Below are 24,271 nucleotides of genomic sequence, written 5' to 3'. Positions count from 1 at the left end.
AGCAGCATATTACGTTGACCTGTGGGAACTCTAGCTGGAATGAAATATTTTTGCTGTTAAGAAAACCTGAAGAAATGCCTTAGAAAGACTGAAGTGTAATATGGCTGAAATATAGAATGTTATCTAACTGCATTTTAAAACCATTGTGTTCTCAAGCTTATGCATGGCATTTCCTTTATTAAGTTTAATTATCAGACTAGGCCTTTCCAACTCAATACATACATTTTCGAATGCAGTGGAAGAAAATATAAATAAAAACCTAGAAGATGATTTTAAAAGCATGTCTTTGTGTACCAGCTCTGTCTTTATGGACATCACTATAGTTTGTTTTCCAGCATGTGAACGTGCATAAATAGAAAACCGTTATAGCTCTAAAACCAATAATTGTTTGAAGCAAATACAATAAATGTTGTTCTTTACTTTTCAAACAGATTTAACATTTTATTCTTATTGTTTTTAACTGTAAGGTTGTCTTTAATTAAGGAACTATCTATGGGTCTGTGACAATATTAACAAGCCACAAAGACAGATTATGTAACAGATTATTTGTTACAGAAATATATATAAGGTATGGCAGGATAGGTGTATGCCTTCTATACACTTTTAATGGGATTACGCATAAATAGTTTTTCTGCTCCTGCTTTCTGGTCCAGTCCTTTTTTTCAAGGAACTAGGTATCTTGACCAGGGTTCGATTACAAGAATCCTACATGACTTTTGATTAGGGGTTTTCAGAAAAATCCCACTTTCCACCTTTTATGATAAAGGTTCTAAGGACTAAGAAGACAGTAGCCCATCTAGAAAGCCGCTTGCAGCTTTATTGTTTTATATTGCATCAGCCTCTCAGGTAGGTTGCTTCAAAAACAACCTTTTCATTTTTTCACCTGGTTTTTGCTTGCTTTTGAGCCAAGTAGATTTAATTTATTTTTGCTTTTTCCTGTTTCTTTCTCAAAAAAGAGGAAATTAAATCAATGAAAACATATTTTGTTTTTAAATATACACATTTTCAAAATGTGAAGTGTGGAAGAGCTGAGCTGACTGAATTTACCTTAGTTTAAAAAAGGCATGCACCTGAAAATGTAACAATTTGTAGCACTCAAGGATTTCAAAAGCTCTCTGTAAAACAATAAGCTGTGGCTAGAATCAGACCAAGAGCATAAAAACATCTCTAATGAGTGTTCCCAGGAGCGCTGTGACCTCAGTAAATGGTAGAAGTTTGGATCTACTGTTTTTCTTCACAAAGTTTTTTTCCAATATTTAAATTCATCCATCCATCCATTTTCTATACCAGCTTATCCTTGAAGGATTGTGGGGGGACAGGTACCTGTTTCCATCAGTCATTGGACAAGAAGCAGGGTACACTCCCTAGACAGTTTGTCAGTACATCACAGGGTAGATTTAAATGAGCAGAAAATAGAAAAAGTAACCATCATTCCTAATTTTAAAAGCTCCTGTTGACGTGGTAGCTCCTATAGTAAGTATAGCATTTTTGTGTTTACCGTTTTGGGCTTAAAAAAAGTGAAGGCAAAGTAAAGGGGATTGAGAGTATGTAGTGATTTAAAAGTTATCAATAAAATGTTTAATCAAAGGTGGAGAAAGCGTAATTCGACCAGGACTGGTGAGATGTATTCCCTCGATGGAGCTGTTGGAGCGCTGATGCTGCATTTTGCTTCCCCTGTAAATGACAAACTGCTGCATTGTTTAGGTAAATACACACTAAACTGCAGTATCCTGATTCATAAAAATGAAGTTGTGGAGTATGCATGGGCAGATATGAATTTCTGACAGAATAATGATCTTGAAGTAAAATACCAGTTTCACAGTATCATGAGGATGACACAAAGATTTTAAATAAAATGTATAACATGAGCCAATTGCTTTTGTTTAAAAAGCATCAGTCTTACTGCAGCTAACATAACAGTAGTTACTACACTAATTATGTTGTCTATCCCATGTATTTGTCATTTTGACATTAACACACTGACTTAATCAAAAATATAAAATAATTACCTGCTATGTTTATTAGATGTTTTCACACGCTTATAGCTAGCCAACTGCCGTTTTAAAACACTGTAACCCAAAAAAGAGTAATGGATGGTGTTTGTGTAGTTTACACACATATCGGTATCTGTTATATTTTCACATATTACAGATATTAGCGTGTATTTCAGTATCATCAGAACTTAGTATACAACTGAATAACTTTACACACGGGGTTTAAGTACTTTTATTATTTTTCTCAAAAATTTATTTTAAAACCTATTGACTTGCAAGAAAAATAAACTGATACGTAATATCAGTTTATTACGAGTAAAAAATGTATAAAGGCTGGGATGAAATAGCTTTGTGCGGGTAGAAAATGGGGTACAAATTTCAAAAGGCATGAACTGACCCAGGGTCTAGGAGTCCACAGAGTGGTCTCACTGTTAATGATAAGATCAAAGCCGATAGCAAGAATATATGTGTGGATGTTTTAAATTAGATAAGCTGTTCTTAATCGAAGCAAGGCATTGCTTCCTTCTGGAGGTCTGTTTTCATTGTGTAAAATATAGTTTTATTACATTGTTTATAATACTGGAGCCAAATCTATGAAATTAACACTATGAGTAATGATAAAAGATTCAGCATTGAGTGAAAATGTTTTTATATGTTTCAGTAAACACTAGTGATAACTGAAAAACACAATCAAAAAAAAAAAAATCCCCTTAAGAAATGTTAAAAGATCTTTTTTTTCCCTACATAAAAAGCATGCAGGATTTGAAGACTTCAGGACTGTCACAAATACCACGTCTTGAATCTGCAGGTCTGTCAGACTCAGGAAGTAGGGAAGCAGAAACCACAAATATTACATTCCAGTCAGGAACCCAGAGTCAATCATCCCCTATAAGAAGCTAAAAACCCACATTCTGAAGCAGCAGTTCCTGCCCCTCTCTTCCTCGCATAAAAAATAAACAAAAACATGCCCTATATCTGTGTTATTAAATTTGCTTTTATCTGATCTACTCCTTAAAAAGACCCCTACCCCTGGTCCGTTGTTGGAAACTCAGTTTGACTGTGTGACTTAAGTGGTCAAGCGACTGTCAACGCCTCAAGCAGCAGATCTCGTGCTGAGAAGGTAGCTTCTGATACAACTGCAGCTCTTTTTTTAACTCTGACTTAATCAAGTCAAACACACAGGCATTTACAGACATAGAATGACATCAGGTGCAGGCACTCCATGCTTCAGTCTGTAAATGTTTTGTGCCAGCACTTTAAAATTCTTTTGAAAAACAAAACATGGAATATTGTAAGTGGAATGTTACAAATCAAAACCATAAATTACATATATGTTTCCAAAAAAGTCAGTCATTGGCAGAATGTTTTTTTTTTATTAATGAAATGCAGATTGGAGTCTGGAAACTATCAATTTTCCACATAATTCTTTTATGTCTTCTATTCCTAGAAGTTTTCCACCCTTTTCCACATTTGGGTCTCTTACATAACTTGTGGCAAACTTTAAATGGGACTTCTTGCGGCTTGCTTTCAACAAGGGCTTTTCTTGCCACTCTTCCACAAAAGCAGGATTTGTTGAGGAAACAAATCCTGTCAACTGTAGAGAGCCATGGTTTACCACTGAAACTGTGGCTCTCAACAACTTCTCCAGACTTACCAAAGGCTTCTTGACAGCTTTTCTGATTAATGCTCTACTAAAAATTAGGTGGACATCCATGTCTTGGTAATTTTACAGTTGCAGCACACTCTTTCCATTCTCAAATGATGCGCTGTAGATTTTTGGTCATCCTGGACATGACAAGTTGTAGTCAACTACAAGCCTGTTACTGCCAACAATTTTCAGAACTGAAAAAAAGTTTTTATAAGCACTTAGACTTCTCAGACAATGGACTTAAAATAGCTATATTATTAAGAATGAGAAATAGTTTTACAACCTAACCTGCTTTAAAGCTTCCCTCTGACCTGGCTGCTGTGATCTTTGGTCTTTATGATGCTGTTTCATCACTAATTATCTCTAACAAACCTCTGACGCCTTTACAGATGGATTTATAATGGCATTGAATTACAAACAGCTGGACTCTAGTCTCTGATTATTTGATTTTTGAAGGCAACTGGTTTGCCTGGATTGTTTTTTTTTTTAGGTGTAAACGTTTTAAAGGGGCTGAATACAATTACATTCTTCAATTACTGAATTAAAATTTTTTAAATTGAAGATAATGAAAACCATATAGAAATTTCTTTTAGTTTGACAATTGTGCATTATGCCTGTGGTCTATCACCAATTTGTTTTGTGTGTTTTTTTGTGACAAAGTCTAAAAAGAGTTCAAGGCATAATAGTTATTTTGCAAGGGACGATAAATGCAATACATTTTAGACTATCCTAACCAAAATGTATTGCGGCAAATGGTAGAAATATGTAGACTTTATATAATAAAATTCCATTAAAATCTAAGCCTTAGGTACAGGCAACCTTTGTAACTGCTTTGAGTCCCAGGGTGACCTGAGGGTCCCATTTGAAGTTTAATTTTAAGTTTACAAATGCACCTTTTGTACACATACTGTGTGTTGACGTTAACAGAATGTTAACAGAATCATAGTTTCACACTAATTTGATCATGTATGATGTTTGTAAGTGGATCAGGGATTTTTTTATTCCTTTGCTTCTTTGTTAAATAAACATTAAATTCTGTGCATTCTGCTCTGTAATAATTGCAATTGATTTTGCTGGATGTGGACCCCAAAGTAAATTCTGCTCCAGTGCTGTGTGTCTCTATTTAAGGTGATGGGGCAGACTGCAGTCTGGATCTAACTTTTACATTCCGACTGATGTATAAAGTAAAAAAAAAAAAAAACAACTGAAAATATAAAGGCAAGCTTACCAGATGCATTTGGTACAGGATGCTGATTCCCAGAGTCATGAATGGCTTGGAGAAATCAATCACTTTCTCTCTCTCTGAGGTTATGGTGAAGCCGGCAACTGCCAGGTCTGCTTTCTACAGCAAATACATAAAATAGCAGATATATTTGTTTGGTACTGGTAACTACCAGATCCCTAGAAAGTCTAAAAGAAGAAAGAAAGCACAGAAGAAAAAAATTAGGAAATTATTCTCTTTTTTTGACTTGAAGTGCATGAGAAAACAAATACATCTGAAAAACAGAACAGGGAAAGAATCAAAGAAGAGACAAGAAGGTAGGAAAACAGGCATAACAGAGGAGGTCAGTGGAGGTATCATAGAAAATAAAATACAAAAGGAAGATGAATCAAGTTGGTCAAGGACATTTAATAGAAGTTAATATTTGGGTTAAAAAAAAAACTAAACAAAAACAAAAAATTGAGGGGAAAAACATAACTGAAAAAAAAAAACAAGAACTGAGGCCTTGAACCCAAATTTATTTTGAGTGATAGAGTACCAGAAATATTTTGTGCTTGAGCAAATAAAGAAAACAAAGAGAGCAAAATGCAACTCAAATAATCTGTACTTGAAATGTTTTCTTTGTTTATTTTCCTAATGAATATAATTAGCAGAAGAACCTTTAGTAAATTGCATTCATGTTTAACTATTCTGCATTACCAGTATCACTTTGGGAGGAACATAAAACTGTCAGACACAATGTTTTCTGGTAATTGTATTCTAATAGTTTTTGCCCTCAGATATCAACATTTCCTCCCACTCCAGAGTTGATGGTGTAAAGCAGAGTTTCATCATTTCATCTTCAAAGATTCATTTTACAACAATGAATTTAGTTCATCTCTTACTTTCATAAGAGGTTGTTTCAAGGATTATTTGGTCATTGATTTTGGCAATAATATACAAATAGTAATTAATACATTAACTATATGTTTTGTTTCAAAAATATTCTGCCAGGGTCAGAAAATCTGAACAAAAGAACAGTTCCTAACATGCAATTAGATAATATAAATCTTTTTTTTTCTATACACTCTTGAGGAACATTTATTTTTATTTCAGTGAATCACTCTCTCCATTAGTGCAGCTTCTATGGACAACACTATGGGTAATAATATTTAATGAAATACCATAACTGAGTGATCAAGAAAATATTTTAAATGATTTATTTTAGACTTCTACATCCATCCATTTCCTATACCCATTTCTTCTGTACAGGGTCGCAAGGGAGCTGGTGCCTATCTCAGGCAGTCTAGGGGGTACAGGCGGGGTAGACCCTGGACAGGTCGCCAGTCCATCGCAGAGCAACACAGAGACACGCAAGATAAACAATCATGCACACACCCATTCACACCTAAGGACAATTTAGAGAGACCAATTAACCAAACAGTCATGTTTTTTTGGAACATACAAACTCCATGTAGAAAGACCCCCGACCGGTGGTCGAACCTTTTAATAATACATCATGGAAATCTGGCAAAGGACACTGTTACCTTATAGAGTCATGGGTTTATTGTTCTGCACTTCGAATTTGTAAAAATAAATAATTGACTTAATAAAATGAAAACAGGTTATTTATTCAGCACCTTTCACAGAATAAAAATCACCAACTTCTTCTAAGTCTGATGGACTGTCCTTAGCCAGTCTGATGGATATTGTTGATTACATTGTCCATCATTGTCGTCCAAACAGTTGATTACCAAACTGTCTGGACGACAACTACAGAAAAACTTCCTTTCCTAATTTAAAACAAGGCTCTTAAATCTGCATACGGGGCTTATAAAATAAACCAAATTAGCCTTTAGATAGTGCTTCACTTAGTTGAGAAACATGGAGTTCTAATATTTCAAGACCTTGTGCCATTTGATCCCTCCTTTACACCCCGAATTAAGTAAGACATAAACTCTAGTGGTTGATCATTCACAGCCTTAAACGTTTGTACCAATATTTTACAATTAATGTTAATAGTAGTTGATAACCAATTAACGTTCAATAAAACCTATCTTAGGTGTATTATTTCCTTTGTAGTTAGAAGTTTCACTGTAGCATTTCCTACAAGCTGAAAGAAGATCAGCGGCTTTTCTGTTTAGGTAATAATTGTGTAACAACAATATAAACAAAGGGAAACAAGAGCATGGATAATCATCTCCAGTTCATTCTGCCAAGTGCTTTGATTATTTTTTTAAGGACACTGATTATTCAAACTCATACTTTCCTCAGACTTAATCGGACATCTGAATATGAATGCCAATATGTTGCCTAATTTATGGAATCACAGACGCAGTAATTAGAAAATTCTGTTTTATCAGAGTTTATTTGAAGTTATCACTCAACCATTGTTAATGACTAAATTAATGCAAATGGAGGCTTCCCATTGTTCTGAAATCACTGCTTTGTTGTGATGAGGAAAATTTTCTTCAAGAGTTAAAGTTTCTGTTGTCAGTCTCAGAGAAAGGTCACATATCATATAGCGTCAATCTGAATGTATTTTTAGTTGCATTTCACCTCTTCAAACCCAAATAAATCAATGTCAGGTAAAATAAACTAATTATGCTTACTATTGTCCTTTCATATATTGATTTTTATAGTAGAGAAGTCAGTGTTGAAGGTATGGCTGCCTCTAAATGCATTTGGAATAACAGTGAATTGTTACAGGACAATGATAAACTCGGTCCCTAACAAGTGTCTTTGGTCCTGATTGGGTTCTACTCGTAAATAGTGGAAAACCACAACTGAAGGCCACAACACACACAAATTTAGACTAACACATAAAGTTGATCATCATTAAAATAAATTCATAATTTCTATCTACAGGGTAGATTCCAGCTGCATCATGGACCTAAAATTAGTTAAATCTATAAAATGTCAGACTTTATTTGGACTTTTTAGTTTATACCCAATAATAAAATCAGGATTATTGTTTGGTACTTTATGTTTGTCTAATTTGCCTTTAATCTGAGCTGTAGAGTAAAATCTTTACATTTTCTACATAGGTTTAGTGCTGAATACGTATAAAGTAATCATGCTGGAGAATAAATTCATGAAAATGGTATCTGTGAAATATCACCGGCAGTTCTAATTCAGACTCTCTATTCTTCCTTGTTAAATATACAGAGATTTACTCTCTTCATCATACTCTTGATCTCATTCTAATATAAAGAGAGGACCATTTTATAAATTTTTGAAATGTGTGACTGCAGAGCCTCTGAGAGGAACTCCAGTATATATCTGATCACACAGATACAAAATTAACAGTAACAACTGTATTTTTTCTTCAGTTGCCATCAGCAACGCTATGGAGACCAACTATCTCGACTTGTCCATTTAGGTTTATCATATTGAAAACATCATAGCCTCAACATTAAATGATTATCATCTAAAAAAAATATGATTATTCAGAGGAGGCTGGCCCTTTGGGTTGACTTACAGTTTTGCATAAAGCTTAAAGCAACCCGCTATTAAAAGGATCTTAACTAGATTGGAAAATGGCATGAATCTTTTGAAGCTAGAACAACTTATTAACTTTAAACAGAGGAAAATGAGAGAAAAAAACAACCCTTAGGCTGTAGCCATGCTAAGAATTACAGCTTTAGAGAGCTATCCTTTCCTTAAGCCTATACAGTGAGAATTTCATTTGTTTATTTTTTTGTTACGTATTAGCAAAAACAATATGAAGATGAACATTTTCAAGAGCCTTAAGATGACATTTGTTGTGAATTGGTACTGGGGCAAATCTTTCTTCCAATAAAAACCAAGAGCGTGAAAGGTTTATTCTGATAGCAAGACTCCTTTTTTCTCTGAAATAAACATTCTGCTTTTACACTCAAAGTTTTTCTTGCTTTTAAAGTTGCTGTGCTCCATTGTTCTGTGGAAAGATTTTATGCCTCTTGCACACATTTTTTCTGCTCCTGTTCCTTGCAGTTCAGCTTTCTCTGCTCCTGGGTAAAACCTGCCCTCTCACCTCTGCTTTCTTTGGTCATGGATCTCTTCGAAAGGAAACCTATGAGCACAACATGTATGTCCTAAAGAAGGCAGGGATGTAAACATCATAATGTTATTCGGTTGGCCTTAACTTTTATCAGACTACAACGTTGTTTCATGAAAAAGTTAATAAAATTCCGCAAACACAACATACCTGAGAGTGCAAGTTTCATCCCTACACAGAAATTCAACACAAAAGTTGCAATATTCAAAAGGAAGACAGTTGTGCAAAAGGTATCAAATATGGAGATAGAAACATACTTTTGAGGGGCAACAGAGTGTTTTTGTAAGGAAGCAAAATGTTTTGATCATAAGAGCAGAGTTTTTGAGTGAGAGCAGTCCAGCATGAGAGTCAGAACAAAGAATCATGTTCTGGAGTTATAAACGTATGCTCTTATTTTTTGGAAGAATAACTGCTGATAACATGCTGAGCTAACATTTTTCTGTCTTTATCATCATAAAATGTTTTCAGGGTTATCATCGTGCTAATGTGTTTGCAGCAGGTTTTCAGAACTAACAATTTGCATGTATATTTGCATTCATATTTGACACAAAAATAACATAAAAATGTCTTTGTGTGTCCAGCCTTGGTTCCACTCACCCTGTTTGATGAGACCACAGCAAAATCTGTTGGAAAATTGGCTGGTCCATCTATTCAACTTTACATAATGCAAAAGCATAGAGTCTTTCTTCTTTCTGCCCTCAGTGGAACAAGCACCAAAAATAATGAAGCTACTGCTGTCATGAAGTGGTGGTAGAAGTGGGACCCAAATGTAAACTAACACAGAGCCAAGAGAACCAATGTTTTATTAAACAAATAAAAGAACAGATGAAAGACACACACCCTAAAGTCCAAAGTGAATCCCAAAACAAGGTCCAGCACAGAAATAAAAGGAACAGAAAACAAGAATGACAGATGTAGCTGAAAACACTAACAATCTGCCATAAAAACCAATAAAACCAATGTGCATATACTCCGAAAAAGAGTCAGAGGGTCAAAGATAAAAGGTGGGTGAATGAATATGAGCCGACTGGAGGCAAAAGACAGGAGGTGAAATAGACTTAAGGGAAGACTATTTATAGAGACTAGCAGAGGGAAACTGCAAAAAATTACAGCTTCTGCAAAGCAACGAGGAATGAAGCAAATGATAAATGAAATACGGAGCAGCACATGGTGAAATACCTTGTAAAGGTATTCAAAGCAGTTTTACAGTTTCATGCAGGAATAGACAATGGATGGATGGATGGATGGATGGGTTTTCAAGGGTATTTAAATATAAAAACCTCTAAAGTGTGCTGTGCATTTTCATTCAGGTACTAATAGGTCAAACTGTGTAGAACCGTCATTTGCACCAATTGTAGGTGCAAGCCTATTTGGGTATGTCAATATCATTTTTGCACATCTACAGAATGAAATATTTGTCTACCCTCCTATGCAAAATAGCTCAAGCTCAGTAACGCTGGACAGATGAGGAACTGTGGACATCAGTTTTGACAATCTTGCTAAAGACTGTCTCTTCTGGACAAGTCCAATATAACACATGCCTAAACTACAATGGCATGCCTTAGATCAAAGCCTATTCATGTGTTATCATGGACTAGTCAAAGCCCATTCTAATTTAAACTTATATGTTAGAAATTAAGTTGACAAGTCAGTTTCAACATAAGACATGAAGATACTTTGATCTAAACCATGCCAAAACAGTCTGGACTTTTTGTCCTGGTGTATGGTGAACCTTCGCCCCAGTTTCTAGTCTTTTGTAGCCTCTAAAAGTATTTTCTTTAAGATTGCCCTGTGCTTCGCTGGTTCCATCTTACATCAGTTCTGACCAGCTTCTCTGTCCCTCCTGAGGAAAGCTATACCTACAGCATACATTATGTCCTCCAATGGCTTTCTTCTTGCCTGTCTGTTAACCAACTAGGTGGCTTCTGAATGCAACTGGTTGCATTGTATTTTATTTAGTGTTGCACACTAAGGGACGCTTAAAACAATTGGATGCCACACTTTTTATCTTTTTAATTTGTATAAAGAAAAGAAAACATTGAATTGAATTGAATATATGCTTTTACTCTCACTTCAAAATTATGCACAGCTTTGTGTCCATGACAGAAAATCCCAATAAGACTCATTAAAGTTTGAGGCTATAACATAATAAAATTAAATCTTTTTTAAAAATTCTCAAGCAGTATGTATATGTTTGCAAGGTGCTGAAAAACCAGTCAGCAAAAAAGCTGAGGGGAAAGGAAGAAGGATCTTCCATATTACAGTATTTAAACCTAGGTAGCGCTATATTTGATGAACTGCTTTCTTGAGGGAAAAATGCCTAGCACATCTCTAAAGGCCAGCAAACAATTGGACTATAAGCATTTTCCATATCTGGGCAAGAAATTCCTTTTTATTTTTCTTTCTCAGCCACTGGAAAACACAATGAAATCCAATTTTTCTTCATTCCAATTTTATCAACAGCCAATGTTGACTGGATGCTAAAAGGCAGCTGAATTCATCTATACCACAGCCAGTGCATGAAGCTGTGTTAGGGTGATACAGCTTTGTTTAAAGTGGTGGTGTACCTGAACACAGAATGAAAACCCATCGCAAATTTTCAGTTTGTTTTTCCATCAGCATTACACAAAAACCTCAGCATCACATCTGAATTTGGATTAAACCTTGATGGATGAAGGTTACATTAAATTTGAAAGATAATCTCATTAAGGTTTAAGTCAACTGAGACCCAGAGTGGAGCCAGTGGAACGTTTATCTGGACTCCAGACACCTTTCTGCTCCTTAATTAACACCTAATTGATTAACAAGCACACACTTCTTAAATGAATTTCCCTCACTTTCATCACACTCTTGGGTTTCACAACAAAGTTTGTAGTGTTTAGGTTAGTTTCTGTGTTTAGGTTGTCCAACAATTATATTCTGAGCACTAAAAAAAGAGAGTGAATGCTCTTTTAAATGCACATTAAAAAAAGGTTTCTGCCAACAAATATAAAATAAAGAGATACCTGCCTGCTTGTGTATGTGCCTGTATGTGTGGTTTCAAGCTGAGGAATCCCACAGTGTAATTGAAACAGCTCTGTATAATTAGTAAGAAAAAAAGGCAGTTGATTAGCCTTGTATTAGCTCGCCTGTGTTCCACAGTTTCTCTTTTTGACACACATATACAACCATCAGCCACAATCATCATTACTATCACCATTATGTGTTTGTGTGTGGCCCCGCATACAAACACAGTGGAACAATTGTACAGACCAATAACCTGGAGAACATTTTTGATGCTTTGTGGTAGACCGCACAAATCAAACAAAGGTTTCAGGGTTAAGACTTCTTTTTGGGGTTAGAAACTGAATTTACAAGAAGGGTTATGGGGTTTGGTGATGCATTATGGCAATATGGCTTCCTCATAATGTCCCCTTCACACAACCCTACTAGGCTGGGCCTTCTTCCCGCAATGCTGTGTGAAATCACCCAGGTGAAATGGATGAGTTCAAGATGATCTTTCGCCACAGTGCCTCTGACAAGACATAGGAAAAAGTGAAGTTGCGTCTTTCACAACAGTTTCATCAAATGTGAGTTTATAAAAAATAAAAATTGCATTGTGGAACCAAAGGAGGCGTGAAGTGAAACAGGGTCAATAAAGAGTGTTCTGCAAACATGCAAATACTGGGGATGAGTAAAACATATCGAATGTGTGTAACTTATCAGTTTTGTAATAATTTCAGAACTCCCTGTTACTGATAAATACACTTGCCTGAAGTCCAATGATGTTTTAGAGATTATGTACATAACGCACAACACTATAGAGGCCCAGGACTGGTGTGTTGAAACATATACCATCTGTAATGGCTACATCAGACCCTTGAACCACCAAGCTGGCTAATTATTGCATAGGTCAGCCGTTTCAGGACTATGACTTATCTGGTTGGCAGCTCAGAGATGTAATAGTGGTAGATTAAACCCCCCCGTGTCATCTTGGTCCTTCAAGAAGACAATGAGTCTGTAGAAATTCCAGCTATAAGTTTTTGTAGAAGAGGCTTATTTTAAAAAGGAGAATGAGTGTGGGCAATACAGCAATGCCACTGTCACTGTGCAGTTTCTGCAATGCCAGTTTCATATGTGTAAGCACACATTGTTGCAGACAAACTTTTTTGGTTAATGTGTGATCAACAACAAAGATCTTTTAAAGCCAGGTCACAGGCCCCCATGTATGAACTGGGCTAAAGCACAGGGTAATACCAGTCATCTAACCCTGTTTATGTGTGAATGCTTCTCCATTTGAAGACCTCTGATTTAAATCAATGTGGGTTTAGCACTCAATTCATTGGCTTGTATATGGGATCTCATTGGTTATGATCCATGACTCATGACCAGGGTGTAGATGCACAGAGAAATCGAGAGCTTCACTTCATTGACTCAGCCCTATATTTAACAAAACAGACCAAAACAGCATCAATATTAGAGCCCTGAAGTTCTCTGCTTCCTTGAATGAGAAGTTCAAAATTTTCTGGTTGAGAGTTATGGTCTCAGGAAGTAACAACTTGTGTTAGAGATCCAACAAGAGATTGGCTGGTGACAAGAAAATCTAACCTGTTTCCAATGAGATCTAGATTATACCAACCCCAATACTCTAGAGTTTGCACATTGTTATCATGGGACAATTAAAGTTAGCTACTTTAAATATATGTTTAAAAATTAAAACAAATGAATCACAACATTTATGTTTCTAGATTTCTGATAAAGGCTTGAAAAATGTTTTAAATGTTTTAAAGATTAAAGGTCTCTTTTAATACTTAATGTACAAACCAAAAAATAAATAAATAACTTTGATATCCAACAAAGTAATGTATTATTTTCAATAGCTAAAATAATATTATCACAATAACTTTATTTTTCCAGTTTAAAGCCCAAATAGGTTAACCTAAGCACACACTCACTGCCTCTTCTCCTTATCATCTTTACCGCCACTTTCAGTTTTATTGTAGACAATTCTCTACTAAGAATTAATTAGACTTGACTTAAAATGAACCAACTAACAACTAACTTGGGAAACTGAGCTTCAGCTGAGCTACTTAATATGTCCTGAGCATCCCTGTGACTGCTGATCAGAGCTGAGCAGCTTTCCGACACTCCACTGCTTGTATAATTGGCTGACGCTTGTGTTGCAGTTAAGAGTGCCATCACTGTCAGTAACTCAAAGCCCACGTCTTGCACCCTCACCCCTGCCTGTTGCCATAACAACAAATGCAGAGGCAATGTTAGAAAAATCAATTGGGGATGCTTGTGGTTTTTGTGTATATGCCGGCTTCGCCAGATTCAATTTGCGGCTTTTGAATGTGAAATGTTTTTGGTTTGGTCACACAGGAACTTGATGATGCTCTAAAGCAGTGTACAAATTTTACTTTATCTTTTGCCAAATTCTAATCCAGCATTCTGCAAACATGTTGGGCTTGTCTTACAATTTATTGAGATACTTAGACCTGCAATAGTTGAGAAGCTTAAAACCATAGCTACACTTTTTTGTCTGTTTCTGGAAAGGAGAAACGCTTTTTGTGTCATATTCATTCATTATTACTCAAATTGACCCTTAATTATCCACCAACTGAAATCCCAGGTTTCTGTTTACAAGTGAACAAGAGGTGTAAAGCATAGCATTTACCAAAAGAAGTGCACAAAACTGATGTCTAAGATAATGTTGCAAACACAGAAAAGATGGGGGTGCCAAAGAGAATGAAGAGCAGAAAGGGGAACCATCCAAAACAATGACAGAGTCTGCATTAAAGAGAAGATGGCTGAGGACAGAGTGACCAGTGGCATGAATCCAAAAAGAATCAATCTGTGAGTGTAGCAGCACTAGAGATGATAATGGCAGGTAAATAACAAATATTGAACTAGAAAAACTGGTGACAACTTGCAAAGGGCTCTTTTGTTGTCATGAACAAATGCACAACTTTGAAAGAGGCTAAAAGGGATATATTGACTCAATAAATGTTAATTTCACAAACTCTTCTAGTGTAAAGAAAGCGGATGCCTTGTATAATAAAAAGTTATATTTGGAGTAAAGTTTATTTACTCTCTACCATTTCCTACTTACCCTGTTGATCAACTCTCCCACCATGCCAGTCCAGCTACCGTTTGGTTCAGGCGCTCCATATAGCCCATCATCCACCAGCTTAATCTTAAAGGAGAACTTTTGGATGTCTGCTAGCTCTCTCAGCATGTCCACACAGAAACCTTCATACTGATCATTTCCGTGGAAGTCCTGGTAATTGGACTTGCGCATTACATATGGGTTTTCCTGTCAGACCAAGAGTGACAACATTGGACAGTTGGTTGGAGCATGTTGAACAGAGAAGAAACACATATTTAATAACATGTTTGTTACCAGTATAGTGGTCACAATTAAGGACTTGTTAGCCAGTGTTTCTGAGGCATTGAGGTCCAAGGAAGTGGAGTTCATGGCCAATGTGTTGTTGGAATACCAAGTACCAATCTGTGGAGAAGAGAGAGGAAGTAAGCACAACCATAAATTTAAGGAAAAAGATGACAACAAAAATCTATAAAAACTGGAAATACAGAAGCACTAACTCTTACATTTAAATGAATTGATGGTCTCTCTGTTTAAAAGATACAATATATTTTACAGTTATTTTATTTTATTACAACTCCTTTACAGTCCCCATCTTGGACTCTAACATTTTTGAGCTATTACATTTCTAAATCTGTTTTGCAGGTTCTACTTTCAACAGGACAAAAATTCCTGATTGATAAAATAAGTCAGTCACCGATTCACACACTGGTAAGGTATAATGTAGCCACAGCTGCCCTGGGGCAGACTGACAGAAGTGCCATACACAGGCATAACTGGGCCCTCTGACCACCATCAGCAGGCAAGGTGGGTGAAGTGTCTTGCCCAAGGACACACTGGCTGAGACAAATAGAGCAGGGGTTTGAACCGGCAGCCCACCAGTTAAAGGACGAACTCCTACCACCTGAGCAACGGTTGTTCCTACATGTTGGCAGTGCACTAAGCATATTAGTACCAGTAGAGCAACACAGTTATTTATTAGACAATGCACAGCTAATGCTAAACTCAAGAAACGAGAGCAGTGCATATTGTGTTTAATAACCAAACCAGAAATGAGCTTCATAAATTTGTCTTTGTGACGTAACACCTTGCATGCTTTGTAACAGTCCAGTCTTTGAGAGCTACTATCCTGCAACTTTTAGATTCACCCCTGCTCTAACATGCCCGAGTCAAAATGCTGAATACCCTCAGTGGCATGTCATTTAGCTTTGCAGAGACCTGGTAACACGTCATTTTTTTAAATTTAGGTTTCTTGAAGAAGGGATAATTCTAAAAGTTGCAGGATAGCTCTCGAGGACTGGACTTGGGCACCCCTGCGGTACAAGATTAAAAACAAACCCCCCTAAACTAAAACCCAATAAAAGAAACATTTGTATAAATAAAAGGGGCAAATAAAACACAAATACAATAGGATAAAAATATGAAAATTATGATCTATCTCAAGAGCAGTTAAAAAAGCCAAAGTGAAAGGAACACCATAATATTAAATTAAGCTATTGTTAAACTTAAAAAAAGCGACTTTAAAAGTCCATTAAGAGGGTAAAATAACACTAAGTCATAATATACATGCTTCATAAGAACAGTCATCTGATAATTATACACTTTACCAAGCTTGCTTAGGTTAATTTGGTAAACTTTCATTAAAATGCATGCTTCCAAATAGCACTTAAAAAATCCATGTGCAAGCATTAGTTTTATTGCTTGTTTTGTTTTCAAATGGTCAAGTAGATTTGATCATAGTTGATTGCATCTAATTAGTCTAAAGATGATGAGTACAATTTCCACTTAGGGTTAATCAGGTCAGCTCAATACAATGTAAAAAATTAAAATGATAAAAAAGGAAGGAGCTCATTATTTAAAAAGAGTACATTTTACAGAAACTCACAGGAATTGGCCACTTAGCTCTCAAGATTTGTTTTGTTTGACAGATATGTCAGATCCACTAGATTTATTCTGGGTTTCTTCTGGGAGTGTCAACTTTACAAATGTTTACATTTTAGACTTAGTTTTACATGGATTTTCACAGATGCTTATTTGAACATTTGATAACTTACTTTTTAAAACAGAGTCAAATTTGATCAGATTTGTATATTTATTGATTAGCTTTTAGCTCACTGCTTGACCTTGTTTTTTCTCTGACCTCTTTATGGCCTGCAGGGTGTTTCTCCAAGATCTTCAGGGTGTAGTTGGTCCTCTGTCCTTTACTGTTGAACTCAATGTGACCTGTCAGGCCGTCATATTCCACCTGAGAAAATGAAAGAACAAATAAAAACAGAAATCATATAACTTAGTTTGACAGGCTCATTTGTTAGTTTCTGCTACAAAAATAAAATGTATAATTTATATGAGGTTCTTATTTATTAAAAAAAAGAAGTGTTGCCCATACTGCTGGCCACAAATGGTTTGACATACTAACAGTCTGCAAGTTTTCAGACATGTTTCAAATCAGATCAGTAACAAGCATTATGTTTAAAGACCAGCTATGAGTAAGGTTGTAATAGATTTAAAAGCAACCATTATTTCTTGTGCTTACTATATTTACATGTTTTTGTTACATAAGGTTGTTTTGAAAAAAAAAAAACCAAAACAAAAAGAAACACATTAGATAGCATTGATGTTTTTGCCACTTTATTAAAAACTTGCACTTCATTATTTAACCATAACCTTTACTCAATGGCTTTCTAATGGCTTCATTTAGAGTGGTCTCTCATCCCTTTGCTATTATTCAATCAGCTCTACACTGAAAACAGCTTAACTGCTCATATATGGACAATTATTCCCAACCAAACAAAAGTTTATTTGAGTTTTACCTCTCACTGCTCAGCACTAATCAACATCAGCAATGTGTGATAATAAGTTATGACCTCAAAAAGGTCATATGGTTAATTTAAAAGGTAAAGTAATTTAATAAAAATCATACTTAAAATTAATCTACTCTTCAGTTAGTTTAAAAAAAACTGGCATTTTTATAATGATTTTGTTTTCCATAAATTTTCTTAACAATGTTATTGAGACATGACTTGATGTTTTGCCATTTTAATCAGTTTGACAATCAAACAATAGTTATTTGAGTTATATAGTTAGTTTATTTCTTTATTCACACAATCTGTGATACCCATGAATGCAGAATAAAAAAACTGAGTAAAACAATCTTACTCTCTGTGCTTGTCTCTTTATAAGGTTCTGATACTGATAGTGGTTTTGATGTTGATTCTTAAAATACAAATAAACTAATAAAATTAGACTTGTTATAAAATTTGAATTGAACCAGTTTACTTTTTTCCTGTACCACACTGCTATATTAATCAACTTTATCAATATGTGGAAAACAACAAATATTTAATGAAAGTGGATCAATGGCTTTGAATTCGTTGCAGTTTAATCTGACACAAAACGTGTTGATTCAGATATGTTATTGAATAGGAAAAAACAGAAACATAATAACAAACTGAAAAAAATGCATATTGAAACAGAAACTGAGAAAACAGATAGTACATCAGATCAGTCACAGAGCTGCTGGAATATGTGTGCTTGCAGTTATGTGCAAATAAGTGTGAGACTTGTGTGATACATGTGCAGCCAAGCATAAATTTTGCTCCTAAGTTCATGTGAGTTATGTGTTATGGAGTACACATTCAATATGACTGGGTGTGTGCGTGTCCATGACTCAAGATGAATTACATCCCAAAGACAGCGGAGCGAGAAAGACAGAGAGAGGGAGAGAGGTCCCCGGTTGCTGCCAAACACAGGACAGAGATGATGAAGTGATGCACTGTGAGCTACAAAAACAATATGGAGGGAGAGGAATCATCAGCAGATGGAAAAAACAAGTAGTGGCAGACAGATACAAACAAGGGAAGAGGATAATGAGAGTAAATCAAATGAATATGAAAAAGAAAAAAACAGATGTAACAATTGGACTATCTAAATATTTTTTTATATATATTCAAACTAAGCATTTATGTTGCTCTTAGTCATGTTGAAAACACACAAGACATTCAAAACCCTTGCACCAATGTAAGATTTGCTGCCATATTTCATGAGCCTCTTGAGACAAGCGCTGTTAACTAAAATGCAACCTAATAATTCCTATTAGACAAATAAAAAACTACAAAGGTAGTGGAAAATGCAACAACGAGAAACAGACATCAAAGCAAACAAAATATTCACAACGGAATATAAAATTAATATAAGCACATGCAAAATCATTAGATAATGTTGCTGCATCTTTAAGACAAACCAAACAACGTTGCCTTTGAATGAAGGGATAATTGTAGTTAATGGACAACTGATCAAAGTCTTGCACCAATTGATGGATGGATAAAATATTATGGCAATCATGTAGATGGATTTGAAAATCCATCTGCATGGATTTTAAAAATAATAATACCACATGATGTTTTTGCAGAGTGGACTTTTCTGCGTGTAATTTCAATCTTTTTATGAGCTTTAAGCAATATTAATGTTATGCTAAAGCATATTTTGAGACAATATGGCAAACGATGTTAAGTAAATTCCACATAGTAATTATTTGTTACAGTACATTATCCAGTACTGATACTTTACTGCTGGTATAGAATTTCTTTTTAAAAATGCAAATGCAAAAATTCAAACCATTCCATAGCAGCTTTGGATGTATATTTAGTCCTGCTGGAAGGTGAAACTCTGCCCCAGTCAGAGTTTCCAGGGCTACTTTGCATTGAACTCCATTCATGTTCCTCCGTATCTGCCTCTGTCAATTATTATGTTCTTCCATCAGCCAGAGCCACCAATTAATTAACTAGATCCTATTCACCTGTGCCTTCTCATTTAGCCCATTCCCTGCATCTGTTTGCATCTGCCATTTACCTGTCTCTGTGTATGGTTTCCGGTTTCCATGTGCTTACTCTTAGATTCTAGCTCTGTAAGTTTCCCATCATGTTTCGTAAAAAAAAACAACTTCTTAGTCATCATGCTGCTCCCAAACTCCTGTCTACATGTTGGTCCTGAACTGCAATCCTTGACACATTATGTTTCCACCTGTTGATGGCACGTTCAAGGTGATGTTCAGTGTTTGCTTTCCACCACGCATAGTATTTGGCATCTAGGCCAAAAAGTAAAAGTTTTGTTAAATCTGATCGTAGCACCTTCTTCTACATGTTTGCTATGCTTTGTAGATGGCTTGTATAAAGCTGAAAGTTGGAGATTTCATGGCCTTCCTTTCACAATGACTTTTGTCTTTCCACTATTCCATTAAGGCCAAACTTGTGGAGAACATAACAAAAAATTGTATACCAAAAGATGTGGATCTCTGCAGCTCCTCCCATTGCAATGTGTCTCTTAGCTGGTTGTGTTTCAGTCAGTTTACATGACTGGGTGTGTCTTGGAAGGGCTGCAGTTGTGCCATACTCTTTTATTTTCAGGTCTATTATTTTTGGTTTGAGCAGTGCTCCATGAGAAGTTAAAATCTTAGGTTATTGTTTTATAGCTTAACCATGCTTTGAACTTCTTCACAACTTTCTTTTTGACCTTTCTGGTGTGCTGTGTTCATACATGTGAATTATGAGTATGTGAAGTGTGTGTGTGTGTGTGTTTACCATGCGTAAGTAGTTCATGAGGCTGGTCCCATGTTGCCAGATGAGGGGGGAGGTGCAGCTCAGTGGCTTCACTCCAATCTCCTGACTGCGGTTCAACTCCCGCACCGCACTCACCACCACGTGAACAGCATCAAACATCAGGGCTGATGATAGCTAGGCATGAAATAAATGGATAAGTAAGACTTCTTCTTTTCTTCCAACCTTTTTGCTTTTAAAAGGTGCTGGAGACATTTTCTTCCTTTCTTTTTAAAGACTAGCTTCTGCAAAAAGGATTCCATGGACGTCAAACAATATTTCAGCTACCAAATCATAATGAATTTTATAAACAGTAAAAGTGAAAGCTAGACCAAGGCAGCAGACCGAAGGTGGAATTGTAAATAAAAGCAGAGTCTGTGGGTAGATAATGATGGCCTGTTTACTAGACAGCATAGGGTACAGCGGGGTGTAAAATGTTTACAATTTGTTATAAATCCCAAAATTTCATGATAAGCAACATTCAACATGTGCAGGGAGCCGGCTGGGGTGTTAATGTAAACATGACCATGGAAAGGTTGCTGACACAAGATGTTTACGAGCCACAAGATAAAAACATGAAACATTTCCAAGACTCCTAGTTCCAGCCTTAGTTTCTTTTTTTTTTTTTTATATGGTCAGTTTTCTATCAATGACAATGCCAAGGTATTTATAGGTTCCCACAAAATCTGAAGCTACGCCATTTATATACCTAATAGGCGAAATAGTTTTGGAAATTTTTTTTTTGTTTGCAAACAACATGGCATTTGTTTTTTCAGCATTAAGAACACGTTGGAGTTGAAATATATCTGACTGGATGGAATCAAATGCAGACTGCAGACGCTGAAGAACCCATGTTGCAGACTTTGAATGACAGTAAATTATCGTGTCATCAGCATATAAATGCATGCTGGCCTTGGTAACATTTTGACCAACATTATTAACACAACTTGAAAACAGTATACAATCCAGAACGGAGCCTTGTGAGACACCTTTCATGATTTTTATGTAATCAGATAACAGACCGATGTCTTAAACACAATGTTGACATCCAGTCAGATAGTTTGAAAACCATCCAGCTGTTTGCTCTAGTCATGACATCAATACAGCTCTGATGAGACAAATTAAAACTAATAAATGCTGATAGAATTTATGAGTAAGTTGTTAAAAATACAGAATATTGTACCTGTTGCTGGTGGACATCGTATGCATACAGTTTCATTTAGGCTTTTACAAGACAATAGAAATTGCTTACATCAATATCTTATTTAACTGCACAACCACTTCTAGTAAAAGTCTTAATGGCTACAAATTAGGGATGGAGGAAATGGACTGTAAAGTTATCCCAATATTCTTTACAATTTATTGTGATTATGATAAAAGCATTAAGAAAATCAACATTGCAAAAATTATTGCTGTCTGTTTGGCTATAAATTCTTTCCATGGGTATACTCATAACATAAAAATAAAACATACATTTCTAATTAGCTACCTCACCAATTGCATTAGGTTTTTCAACTGTGCTCCCAAAATACATGGAAAAGTAGAATTTTTTTATACTTTCATTAAAGTAACAGTGGAAAAATAGTTTGAATGCTTATACACAATCCATGTTTGGAGGAGGACTGACACTGCACATCACCTGAGAAACACCATACCAAAGTGTGGAAGTGAAAACATCAGGCAGTTTTTCAACATATGGAACTGACACTCTTTGTATAACTGAAGGAAGGATGAATGGGGAAATTTTACATTCTTAAAAACAATGTCATACTGAAACATAGATGCACTTTTTTAGCAAGAAATGATCCCAACTACACAGGCAAGGGAACTCTAAACTGACTTCAGAGAAAGAAAAAGCTACTTGAATGAGCCAGTCAGTCACCCATTTTATTTTCAATTAATAAACCGGGAGGAGGGCCCCAAAACGTTTAACATTTTAAGCCAGTTTGGAGGAATGGAATAAATTTACACCTGAGCACAGCATTCAATTGTTGGGTTATTTCCCAGGTAATCTTCAATATACCCATCTGTCTATCCATCCATCCATTATCCATTTCCACTATAGAAAGACCGCCAGGACCTTCCTGCAAGGTAGCACTGCTACCAACTGCACCACCGTGCAGCCCAATATACCCATTAGAACTATAATTACTGAGAAAAAACATTTAACATTTATCACTATTTATTTCTCCAACTGTACCAGCAAGTAGCATTGATGGGCAGGCAGTAGAAGACAAAAACAAACAAAACACTCATCCACGGAAAAAGAGCCCCTCTACCAGTGTGGGACTGGGATTGCTATTATACTATCTGAAAATGTCAGAAAGCAATACTGAAGAACTGTCAACAAAAGCTTTAACATAGAACAACATAAAGAGGTGGCAACAATGAGAAAAAGGATCCATAAAATGGCTCAGAATTTGTTCAAAACAGGAAAAATCTCTACATTGACGACTTCACCTAAAAAAATGGCAAAGGCATACTTTAGCAAAGAGACAAAAATGCTTTCAACAAAAAAGAGAAGGAGACAAAAGGACGGTAATAGGATGTGACAAAAAAGCAACTTTGTGACTGTTTTTTCTTATTTCTGGCTTTTTTTTTAAGTTATAACATTACCATAAGTGTCAATGGCTTATTGCTGTTAAGCTGTTTACTTCGAGCATAAATAACTGCAATAAAAAGACTGTTGGCTAAAGTTTTTAGATTTCTGTTTAGCATTTGTTAAGTGAAATGTATCTAGAGATCCAAATAATTAGTGAGAATGTCACCGTTGTGGAGGTTTGGTTGAATTTGTGCAGAAAAAAGGTGAAGTTAGGCACACCTGCTATCAGTTGCATTCCACTCATGAGATGGAATGATTGTATCAGAGCCTGTTTGGTCAGCTGTCTTTCAGACCGACACTTTTAGAGAATCAGATAAATTGCAAAGAGGCAGTGCTGCACAATCTGTGAATGGTTGATAAAAAAGACTGATGTTTGTGGATAGGAGTTTTTGGCAAGTTAATAGATTCTGAGCTTAATGACAACAGCTAAGATTGATTTGAAATGAGAGACAGATAGATAAGGGAAAAGAGAATGAGGGAACAAATAATTGGCAGCTCTCACCTGTTTTTTTCTGGCACCACAGCTGTTTCTACAGGCTTACATGTGTCACTTTACAGTGAGTTTACTCATCATATATCTGTCTCCAACTTTTAGATCATGCCCTTTCTGCTTGTCAGCATAATATAAATATTCCTAATTAGCATTCAAAGAGACTTCAAAGTGTGTTGCTAACTATAAAATAACTATAAACATTTTATGTGAGATTGGTAGGACAAGATAGATTGGTCAGTGTAACAGAAGAAGACCCAATTCTTATGATCCTTAGGTGTTTAGGTTTTGGGTTTCTTTTGTATATCTGTTCTCATCAATTTTCCTGTGGTTGATTATGTGTTATATGGTCTTACTGTATTTGTTTCTTTCCATTTAGGTTTAATTTCTTACTTATTTCCTGTGTTTTGTTCCTTGTGTATTCTATTTTATTCCCCTTAGGTTAGTATTAGCCTTTTCCCCTTAGTGGTGTTTTTACTTGTGCCTTAGTTCAGCCCCTCTGTGTTAATAAGGCTCCCTCCTTCAGTCTCCCTACTTACCTTCTTCCTCAGCTGCTCCCTACTGTTTACTGGTTAACACACTGGCATCCGATGTCATTCTCCACACCTCGCTCACCATATA

General features: G+C 35.8%; 1 protein-coding gene across 1 annotated transcript in view; it reads right to left on the bottom strand.

Moving 5' to 3' along the window:
- The window catches only part of LOC124879269 (glutamate receptor ionotropic, kainate 5-like), a 299,585-nt gene that overhangs the window by 28,913 nt on the left and 246,401 nt on the right, over positions 1-24,271 (bottom strand). The window contains exons 10-14 of the mRNA XM_047383724.1: positions 20,544-20,696; positions 17,108-17,212; positions 15,265-15,372; positions 14,974-15,177; positions 4,871-4,984 (exon numbers count right to left, since the gene is read on the bottom strand). Of these exons, the coding sequence (XP_047239680.1) occupies positions 4,871-4,984; positions 14,974-15,177; positions 15,265-15,372; positions 17,108-17,212; positions 20,544-20,696 (684 nt within the window). The remainder of the gene's footprint in view (positions 1-4,870; positions 4,985-14,973; positions 15,178-15,264; positions 15,373-17,107; positions 17,213-20,543; positions 20,697-24,271) is intronic.

This window comes from Girardinichthys multiradiatus, chromosome 13 (genome assembly GCF_021462225.1).
Source record: "Girardinichthys multiradiatus isolate DD_20200921_A chromosome 13, DD_fGirMul_XY1, whole genome shotgun sequence".
Lineage (NCBI taxonomy): Eukaryota > Metazoa > Chordata > Actinopteri > Cyprinodontiformes > Goodeidae > Girardinichthys > Girardinichthys multiradiatus.
The sequence above is the reverse complement of the archived record's forward strand: the minus strand, read 5'-3'. Positions and strand labels throughout refer to the sequence as shown.